Source organism: Oncorhynchus nerka, linkage group LG21 (genome assembly GCF_034236695.1).
Source record: "Oncorhynchus nerka isolate Pitt River linkage group LG21, Oner_Uvic_2.0, whole genome shotgun sequence".
Lineage (NCBI taxonomy): Eukaryota > Metazoa > Chordata > Actinopteri > Salmoniformes > Salmonidae > Oncorhynchus > Oncorhynchus nerka.
In genome coordinates, this window is record NC_088416.1 from 24,661,566 (window position 1) to 24,671,347 (window position 9,782).

The 9,782-nt window shown below is 51.5% G+C and overlaps 2 protein-coding genes across 4 annotated transcripts in view; both read left to right on the forward strand.

The window, feature by feature from the left end:
* Window positions 1-4,399, forward strand: part of LOC135559523 (pleckstrin homology domain-containing family H member 3-like) — a 43,500-nt gene extending 39,101 nt beyond the window's left edge. For 2 of the 3 annotated variants that reach the window (XM_065006458.1, XM_065006459.1), the window contains exons 10-11: window positions 3,407-3,527; window positions 4,067-4,399. In XM_065006458.1, the coding sequence (XP_064862530.1) occupies window positions 3,407-3,527; window positions 4,067-4,399 (454 nt within the window). Of the gene's footprint in view, window positions 1-1,360; window positions 1,925-3,406; window positions 3,528-4,066 lie in introns of those variants that run through there. The other variant, XM_065006460.1, reaches the window with a different exon arrangement.
* On the forward strand, window positions 4,327-9,316 carry LOC115103500 (unconventional myosin-X-like). The gene is made up of 3 exons (XM_065006461.1): window positions 4,327-4,551; window positions 4,772-4,963; window positions 6,927-9,316. Exons 1-3 carry the CDS (start codon window positions 4,420-4,422, stop codon window positions 7,098-7,100), a joined length of 498 nt encoding a protein of 165 aa, XP_064862533.1. The 5' UTR covers window positions 4,327-4,419; the 3' UTR covers window positions 7,101-9,316.
* Window positions 9,317-9,782: the final 466 nt, after the last annotated feature.

Here is a 9,782-nt window from a genome sequence, read left to right on the forward strand (position 1 = left end):
ACCCTACCACCCCTCCCTAACCCTACCACCCTCCCCTAACCCTACCACCCCTCCCTAACCCTACCACCCCTCCCCTAACCCTACCACCCCTCCCCTAACCCTAACCCCTCTCCTAACCCTACCACCTCCCCTAACCCTACCCTACCACCCCTCCCCTAACCCTACCACCCCTCTCCTAACCCTACCACCCCTCCCCTAACCCTACCACCCTCCCCTAACCCTACCACCCCTCCCCTAACCCTACCACCCCTCCCTAACCCTACCACCCCACCCTAACCCTACCACCCCTCCCTAACCCTACCACCCCTCCCTAACCCTACCCCCCTCTCCTAACCCTACCACCCCTCTCCTAACCCTACCACCCCTCCCTAACCCTACCCTACCACCCCTCCCCCTAACCCTACCACCCCACTCCTAACCCTACCACCCCTCCCCTAACCCTACCACCCCCCCCTAACCCTACCACCCCTCCCCTAACCCTACCACCCCTCTCCTAACCCTACCACCCCTCCCTAACCCTACCACCCCTCCCCTAACCCTACCACCCCTCTCCTAACCCTACCACCCCTCCCTAACCCTACCACCCCTCCCCTAACCCTACCACCCCTCTCCCCTAACCCTACCACCCCTCCCCCCTAACCCTACCACCCCTCTCCTAACCCTACCACCCCTCCCTAACCCCTACCCCCTACCACCCCTCCCCCTACCCTACCACCCCTCCCCTAACCCTACCACCCCTCCCCCTAACCCTCCCTAACCCCTCCCTAACCCTACCACCCTCTCCTAACCCTACCACCCCTCTCCTAACCCTACCACCCTCCCTAACCCTACCACCCCTCCCTAACCCTACCACCCCTCTCCTAACCCTACCACCCCTCCCTAACCCTACCACCCCTCCCTAACCCTACCACCCCTCTCTTAACCCTACCACCCCTCCCCTAACCCTACCACCCCTCCCCTAACCCTACCACCCCTCTCCTAACCCTACCACCCCCCCTAACCCTACCACCCCTCCCCTAACCCTACCACCCCTCCCTAACCCTACCACCCCTCTCCTAACCCTACCACCCCTCCCCTAACCCTACCCTACCACCCCTCCCTAACCCTACCACCCCTCCCCTAACCCTACCCCCTCCCTAACCCTACCACCCCTCCCCTAACCCTACCACCCCTCTCCTAAACCTACCACCCCTCCCCTAACCCTACCACCCCTCTCCTAACCCTACCACCCCTCCCCTAATTGGAGTAAACTAATGGACAACAACACTTAGGCTTCTACTTCCAGCTTATACGTTCTGTATGCATTTTACGGACACAGTATATATTACTTTTTAAATGTTAAATTTTTTTCACCCTTCAGCTACCCACCTATCAGCTACCCACCCATCAGCTACCCACCCATCAGCTACCCACCTATCAGCTACCCACCTATCAGCTACCCACCCATCAGCTATCCACCCCATCAGCTACCCACCCATCAGCTACCCACCCATCAGCTACCCACCTATCAGCTACCCACCTATCTCTGAAAATCATCCCGTTTTGATTTCTAATTACCATATATTTCTCAACTGTTCTGTAATGTTTCACAAAAGTTCTGAACCTTTCTGTCCTCCTAGTTTCTGTAGTTAGTGTCGTTTGTGTTGTTCTTCTCCTGTGGTCCAGCTCGCATGCTGTAAATGAACCAAGTCCCTGATAACTGCTGGCCTTGCCGTCTCATTTTGTCAATCACAAACCGACACCATGCTGGGAAAGTAGTGGGCTTGTGTCACCATGTCTGTCTCTCTGCAGTCAGGGCACCAACTGTACTCTCAATGTGACACCGATGTCATGTGCTTGTGTAAGGACTCTGTGTCGCAGATAAGGAGTGAATTCAGCTGGAATAGAAGGGCTCGGCGTTGTTCTAAGAGGTGCGCGTGTGTCTACAGAGCTAGAGTGACAGGGTAAACATACCAAATGTAACTAGTCGCTGTTAGTCATCATCCGCTGCAGCACACGGTGATGTCACAGACAGGAAGGGATGGGGTGGTGGGATATTGACCTGGCCCGCCAGTTGAGGAGTTCTCATGCATGTGTGTGTGTGCGCTTATGTGTGTGCATGCATGCTCGTCTGTGTGTACGTGTGTATAAATTCTCACACGTGTTTTTTCCCACCCGTCAACTCTGCTAACCCCTTGTGTTCTTCCTCCTCTCTCTCCCTCTCTCTCTCTCTCTCTCTCTCTCTCTCTCTCTCCCTCTCTGTCCTCTCTCTCTCTCTGTCCTCTCTCCCTCTCTGTCCTCTCTCTCTCTCTCTGTCCTCTCTCTCCCCTCTTCCTCCCTCCCTCTCTCCCCTCTCTTCCTCCTCTCTCTCTCTCTCTCTCTCTCTCTCTCTCTCTCTCTCTCTCTGTCCTCTCTCTCTCTCTCCCTCTGTCCTCTCTCTCCCCTCTCTCTCTCTCTCTCTCTCTCTGTCCTCTCTCTCCCCTCTCCCTCTCTCCCTCTCTGTCCTCTCTCTCCCCTCTCTCTCTCTCTCTCCCTCTCTGTCCTCTCTCTCCCCTCTCTCTCTCTGTCCTCTCTCTCTCTCTCCCTCTCTGTCCTCTCTCTCCCCTCTCCCTCCCTCCCTCTATCTCTCTCCTCTCTCTCTCTCCCCTCTCTCTCTCTCCCTCTCTGTCCTCTCTCTCCCCTCTCCCTCTCTCTCTCTCTCTCTCTCTCTCTCCCTCTCTGTCTCTCTCTCTCTCTCTGTCCTCTCTCTCTGTCCTCTCTCTCCCCTCTCTCTCTCTCTCCCTCTCTGTCCTCTCTCTCCCCTCTCTCTCTCTCCCTCTCTGTCCTCTCTCTCCCTCTCTGTCCTCTCTCTCCCTCTCTGTCCTCTCTCTCTCCCTCTCTGTTCTCTCTCTCTCCCTCTGTCCTCTCTCTCCCCTCTCCCTCTCCCTCCCTCCCTCTCTCTCTCTCTCTCTCTCTCTCCCCTCTCTCTCTCTCTCCCTCTCTGTCCTCTCTCTCCCCTCTCCCTCTCTCTCTCTCTCTCTCTCCCTCTCTCTCTCTCTCTCTCTCTCTCTCTCTCTCTCTCTCTCTCTCTCTCTCTGTCCTCTCTCTCCCTCTCTGTCCTCTCTCTCCCCTCTGTCCTCTCTCCCCTCTGTCCTCTCTCTTCCCCCTCTTTCCTCCCTCTCCTCTCTCTCCTCTCTTTCTCTCCCTATCCCTCTCTTCCTCCCTCTCTCTCTCACCCCCTCTCTCCTCTCTCTCTCCCCTCTCCCTCCTCCTCTCTCGCTCTCTTATCCCCCCTCTTCTCTCTCTCCCTCTCCCTCTCTTCCTCCCTCTCTCTCTCTCTCCTCTCCCTATCTCTCCTCTCTCTCTCTCTGTCCTCTCTCTCCCCTCTCTCCTCTCTCTCTCCTCGCTCTCTCTCGCTCTCTCTCGCTCTCTCTCTCCTCTCTCTCAGCCTGTCTGCCAAAGAGCCAGACTCAGACTCCCAGTGGAGGCTCTGCTTCAAACTCTACTGCCTTCTGGATGCTGACGCCATATCTGTCGACAGCATCGAGTACCTCTTCCTCTTTGAACAGGTAACAAACCTCACACAGAGAGAGAGAGAGAGAGATTGGCGCCTCTATTTCCTGTGTTATTGTCAATGTTAAATTAGACATTAGTGGCTGTTCCAAGAATGATAACTAGACATTTTAATAGTTTTGGCCAGTGACTCATTCCTTGTATTTCACAGCTTTATTACGTTTCACTTAACAGTCGTTAGAGTCTTACAATCCACAATAGTAATTAAACACAATGCTTTAAAAACATGAGTAAGGCCATTGGCTGCACTGCTGAGAGCCCAGGCAGGGCTGAGTCCATTAGTACATTCTTCCTGAAGACCGTTATTAAAGAGTTATGGGCCTGAGTAAAACAGGGTGGAGTACAACTATGATGGATGGAGGGAGAGCTTTTACCGCTGTCCCCATCTCTTTACCCCTTTCTATTTTTCTCTCTCCTTTAACCCCCCCCCTCTCTCTTTTGTTCCATCTTCATTTTCTTCAATCTCACTCATGCTCTCTTTCTTTATCCTCCTCTACGTCTCTCTTCTTCCCTCCCCCTCTCTCTCTCCCTGCAGTGCCATGAGATGGTGGTGCGAGGTCAGCTCCCAGCCTGTGAGGAGGACCTCCAGACCCTGGCTGCCCTGCGGCTTCAGTCTGTGATCGGGGACTTCAGCACCCACTCCCCCTGCCCCCCTCTGGACGAGCTCTTCCCCGGCCACATGGTGGAGGCCCGGCTCCTCATGCCCCCCTGTGCCCCCCCTGCCCTCCTCCCCGCCACCCAGACCCCGGGCCAGGGCTGCCCCCAGCGCTTCCCCGGGGTCTCCTGGGAGGGACGTTGTGGAACCATACTGCCACTGCAGCCCACAAGCAGAAGGTGGAGCAGGACCTGCGGCTACGCAGCCGTCTGAAGGAGGAGGCTGCGGCCATCATGAGCACCATTGTGGAGTGCTGGAAGGGCCTGGCCGGGTACAGCAGGAGGGACAGTATGACTGCCTACCTCACCATCGCACGCCAGTGGTCTGGCTTTGGCTGCACACTCTATGAGGTGGACTTCTATATTGTGAGTACATCTCCTTTCCCCGTCTGCACAGATAAGTGAGTTGAATGTAAAGAGAGATTTTAGTACTGACCTCTTCCGCCCTCTCTCTCTCCCTCCTCCTCGCTCTCTCTTTCTCTCTCACTCTCCCTCTCTCTTTGTCTCTCTCCCTCCTCCTCGCTCTCTCTTTCTCTCTCCCTCTCTTTGTCTCTCTCCCTCTCTCTCTCTCTCTCTCGCTCTCCAGAGTTCGACAGGTAGTTTCTCTCAGAAGCTGTGGCTGGGTGTGGCAGCGACGTGTGTGTCTCTGTACAGGCAGGGCGAGGCAGAGGCTCTGGAGTCCTTCCCCTACGGACAGATCTGCTCCTACGGCGTCTCCGACAGCAACACCTTCAAGATCACCGCCGGCGACCGAGACCTGCTGTTCGAAACTACCAAGGTGGGGGAACAAAAGCTCATAGCAGGAGGCATTGTGTGTACTAATGATACATCTGTCACTCACAGACACGTAGCGGAGTCTGTGGGTGGAATTAAGCCTGAGACAGTCTTTGATTGACTCCAGTTGTTCACCTCATTCGGGCTGCACACAGCAGTGAGGTGCTTCACTGTGCCTGGTGAATGGCCTCTATTCCTGATCACAGTGACATGTTGTGCACAGTCATTGAAACAGCCACGCTGCCTGCTCATGATGTTATTCCACCCACAGCGCCCTGACCCACGTGCAAAAACAGTAATTCATCGCGATTTATACGAGAGTACACAGCCTGCCTCTCTCTCTGCCACCAGAATCAACCACCAAGAGTCTTACTTCCTGTTTATTAAATACTAACCGGGGGTGAGTCTTTTTTTTCTTTGCAGTGGTTAGACAAAAAAAATGAGCCCATAACATTTCCCAGAAACCTGGATATTTCCCCAAACCGCTAATTATTTTTTTCTTTGTGAGAACAAATTGTCCGTTCATCCTGCAGATTTGCTTTGCATCTTCCCACGCGGAACAAAGCCCTCTCTGTGATCTCTCTCTCACGGGGCACAAGAGTGGCTTTTATTTATTTATTGGTGCAGCAGAACAGGCAAATTGGAGGCCAGCTAAAGGAGGGTGATACTTTTCTGAACTATGGTGCTCACATTGCTCAGTCATAAACGTAGAGGATTTAAGTGGATTGGGCAGAGAGTTCAACAGGAGCTGGTTTGAAGGGGGATATGGTTAAGCTAGGAGTCAACGGTTAAGGCAAGGTTAGCAGCTGAAGTAAGGGTTCAAATTGGTGCCGGCAACTGGACTGGGGTCGTGTTGAAGTTAGGGCAAAGGTTATGGCCAGAGGTCACATAGTGTTAGGGGGAAGGCCAGATGTGGATTGATGGTAGTTGGATAAATTGGGGTTAGGACTTGGTGGCCAACACAACAACATACGATCATGAGCAAATGCAATATTTTGCTGTGACCTTAAGGACAGATATAAAACCCAGCTGAAACACAGACATGATATCAGATATCAGAACGCCGCAGCCCGTCTGGTGTTCAACCTTCCCAAGTTCTCTCACGTCACCCCGCTCCTCCGCTCTCTCCACTGGCTTCCAGTTGAAGCTCGCATCCGCTACAAGACCATGGTGCTTGCCTACGGAGCTGTGAGGGGAACGGCACCTCAGTACCTCCAGGCTCTGATCAGGCCCTACACCCAAACAAGGGCACTGCGTTCATCCACCTCTGGCCTGCTCGCCTCCCTACCACTGAGGAAGTACAGTTCCCGTGCAGCCCAGTCAAAACTGTTCGCTGCTCTGGCCCCCCAATGGTGGAACAAACTCCCTCACGACGCCAGGACAGCGGAGTCAATCACCACCTTCCGGAGACACCTGAAACCCCACCTCTTTCAGGAATACCTAGGATAGGATAAAGTAATCCTTCTCACCCCCCTTAAAAGATTTAGATGCACTATTGTAAAGTGGCTGTTCCACTGGATGTCTTAAGGTGAACGCACCAATTTGTAAGTCGCTCTGGATAAGAGCGTCTGCTAAATGACTTAAATGTAAATGTAAATGTATGATATGTTGAAATGCAATACCCATCTGCCTTTGTTGTTGTTAGGGTTCAGTCCAGTGGTGTGAGTGCTGGTGCTGCTGCAGAATGTGCCAAGGCACATCACGCTCTGACCATCCCTGGAGGATTGTGTCTGTTCCAGCAGCAGCTGGATGACATCATCTCTCCCCTCCCTCCTGTGTTGGTGCCAGACACAGACATTGAGAAAGCCACTCCTCACACTGTCACCAGGCTGACTCTCTGTTCTCTCTCTCTCTCCGTTTTCTCTCCCTCGTTCTGTTCTCTCACTAATTCTGTCTCTCTCCACCTTTCTCTGTCCTCTCTTTCTTCCCCCCTCCCTCTGTTCTCTCTCTCTCTCTCTCTCTCACAGCTGACTGAGATCATGCAGCTGATGAATGCCTATTTCAGTGCCATCCGTCACCAGCGTGGGAGGGGCGACGACGTGGTAAGAATCACAGAGGGTACTGCCATCGAGGTGGGCTTCCACCACCTCCCCCCAACACCCACCCCCACCCTGCTGGAGCTGCCCTCGCACCCCGTGTGATGGGTGCCCCTTCCCCCTGTCCTCAGCTCACACACAGCCTCCTCGGAGCCCCAGCCTAGCGGACCCTGCGCCTGCTTCCTCCACCTCCTCCACTGGGAACAGCACCACAGCCAAAACAAAGAGAGGGCTGTTTTTACTCCTCATCCGTGACAATAAACCTCGCTGGGCTTTCCAACTGAAGGAGTGAGAAGGGGAGGAGCCTGTTTTGTAAGTGAGGCTAGAAACCCACAGAAACCAATGTGGGTGCTGATGAGGTGTCGCCACCTCCCCCCTTCCTGCCACTCAACCTCTGTGCTCACATGGGAGAACCAGCACCCCGACAACGTGAGGCATGGGACCCGAAGCTGTGGCTCCTTATCTCCTAGAACTCACAGGGCCATACTTCAGGGAGACACACTGTTGCCTAGACACGAGTTCATCTACAGTTCCCCAACCAGTTACACCGCTCACCTAGAGACACGGAGCAGAGCAGAGGACAAACTGTGAACGTGCCTCTGCTATGTTGTTCTACATGTGGTGCTCTGCCTTTCCTAGAATATCCCTCATGCAATAGAAAGGGTGACTGACCCACACTTTCACCTCCTCTCTCTCTCACACACACACTCTGAAAGGGTCTGTTTTCATTAAAGACCCCAGCCAGGCTTCCGTTACCTAGAACTGTCGATGTAGCAAGCTGTGTGAACTTGAACCAGATGATGGAGCTCAGTAAGTCACTCTGGCTGTCATGGACAGAACTGCTCCTGCTGGTACTGTCAGCTGGGTGGGAGAGACTACTGGATGGCACAATTTGATTGGACAAGATGTTATAAAGGATCCAGCCTAATGCTGTGTAACAGAAACTAAAGGATCTTGGGATATGACTGGTCTGTTGTTTCTACCAAACACTGATTTCTCCCCCTTTGTCAACTTGCTGTTTGCCCGAGCTATCACCCCAACATGAAACTATGGCTAACACTTGATAGGAGCCTTTTAAATGTCTGGTCTGTTCATTTTTAATAGTTAAGTGATCCAATATTGATCTTATATCTAGGCCTAAACCTCCAATTTAAGGGTGGAACTGTTATTTCCCAGTCTCTGTTTCAGTGGGGAACATATTCGGTGTGGATGGAAATTAGCTAGCTGTCCGCACTCTGAAGAATTGAGGTACTCACCTAACCCCCAGCCAGTAACATGGACCATCACAACCACAATGCAGACCCCTGTCTTTTCTCTGCTGTGCCGACACACAGAACCAATGCTGTCCTGACTATTGATGTGTTCTTAGTATTATTTATGTACTGTTTGGTGTTGTCTTTTTATTTCATATGTCTTAAATAAGAACCTAGCTGTTTGTGTTGTTTAAAAAAAAAAAAGTATGGCTTTGAAATGATCCCATTAACGTCTCATCTAGATCCATTAGGTCACTGTACTGATCAGCCATGTGATCCTATAATAGCTTAAGGGCTCTATTCAATCCGTATCGTGGATGTTCAGCGTGATTGAAGTTTAAAGGCAATGTTCCCGCATTGGCAGAGACTGCATTCACAGTAAACGCTGCATGAGTCTACTCAATTGGAAATGACTTTTCTATCGCGCAAACAGCAACACAGATTGAATATAAAGTCCTAAGCTACTTTTTTTTGCCACAAAACCACAGCACATTTCCTATCTGTGTTCACTTCTTGGCTGGTAGACTTTGTTCATTTAAAGTAACTAAAAAGTGGTGTTTGAGCATGGACCAAAGAGAAGTTCTGCTGTAAGCTTTTTTTCAGAGAATATATCCAGACGTTAGAAAGTTACACCCCAACGTCATTTAGACCAATAGAAGTTTTAGTCATGTTGTAATACAGTAGTCGATTAGGAACCCAGGCTGTGGTGGGATTTTATTTTCCCTAACCTCAGGAGGAAGGACCCACCATGGCACAGCCAGCCCTGCCTCCTGCCCATACGATATGCAGGCAGTCACTGTCCAGTCAGGCCCTCGCTTTTTATACTGCAGCTGCAGGCAGCTACGCTCACGGTCTCGGAGATCCCTCCCTCCGTGTAACTATGAAAAGGAAGACAGTCTAACCTGAAGCTGGCTTTGTTTAAAGCTCGTTTGTACACCACATGGTACCTTCTGTGTGTAATATGTGTCTAGTTAATTGCACTATTGTTTTTGTTTTTTTAACTAACTTGGATGTGCAATAAGTAAACTATAAAGACTATGTAATTAATTAAAAAGCAGCACCATTGTACCATACTGTTTTGTTATTGTGTTAAGGCTCAGTATCACTGAAAAAAACAAAGCCACTCATTGATGCCCTAGTTACAGTCCGTAGTTAAGTTCTCAACCTGAGCTGCCTGGCAGAGGGGATGGATTTTGGTGCCAGCAACCAGACAGATTTCTAAAATCTCTCCTTCTGAACAGTCAGCGTCTTAGGTTGACACAATGGACTTGACCTGCTTGACCGAGCAGGCATTGCTGAGCGAGCCTGCATTTCTTTCAGGTAATGAGGCCTGAAGTAGCGTAGTAGAATTTGATGGGGGGGTTGTATTAGCACACAGACACTCCAGGTGAGTTGTAAAGCTTTATCTAGCATTCTTTTGTGGACCTTTGAAAAGCTTTGGGCATTTTCAGAATACAAAGACTAACTGCTAAGGACTGCATGTCAGTGATTGTACTTCATGATGCAGTAATGAACAAGTACCACTTTATCCTAA

Coding starts and splice junctions, on each gene's coding strand:
- LOC115103500 (XM_065006461.1), top strand. CDS start 4,420: ATGAGCACCATTGTGGAGTGCTGGAAGGGCCTGGCCGGGTACAGCAGG. Junction 4,552..4,771: donor ATGAGGTGGACTTCTATATT/GTGAGTACATCT, acceptor CTCGCTCTCCAG/AGTTCGACAGGTAGTTTCTC. Junction 4,964..6,926: donor TGCTGTTCGAAACTACCAAG/GTGGGGGAACAA, acceptor TCTCTCTCACAG/CTGACTGAGATCATGCAGCT.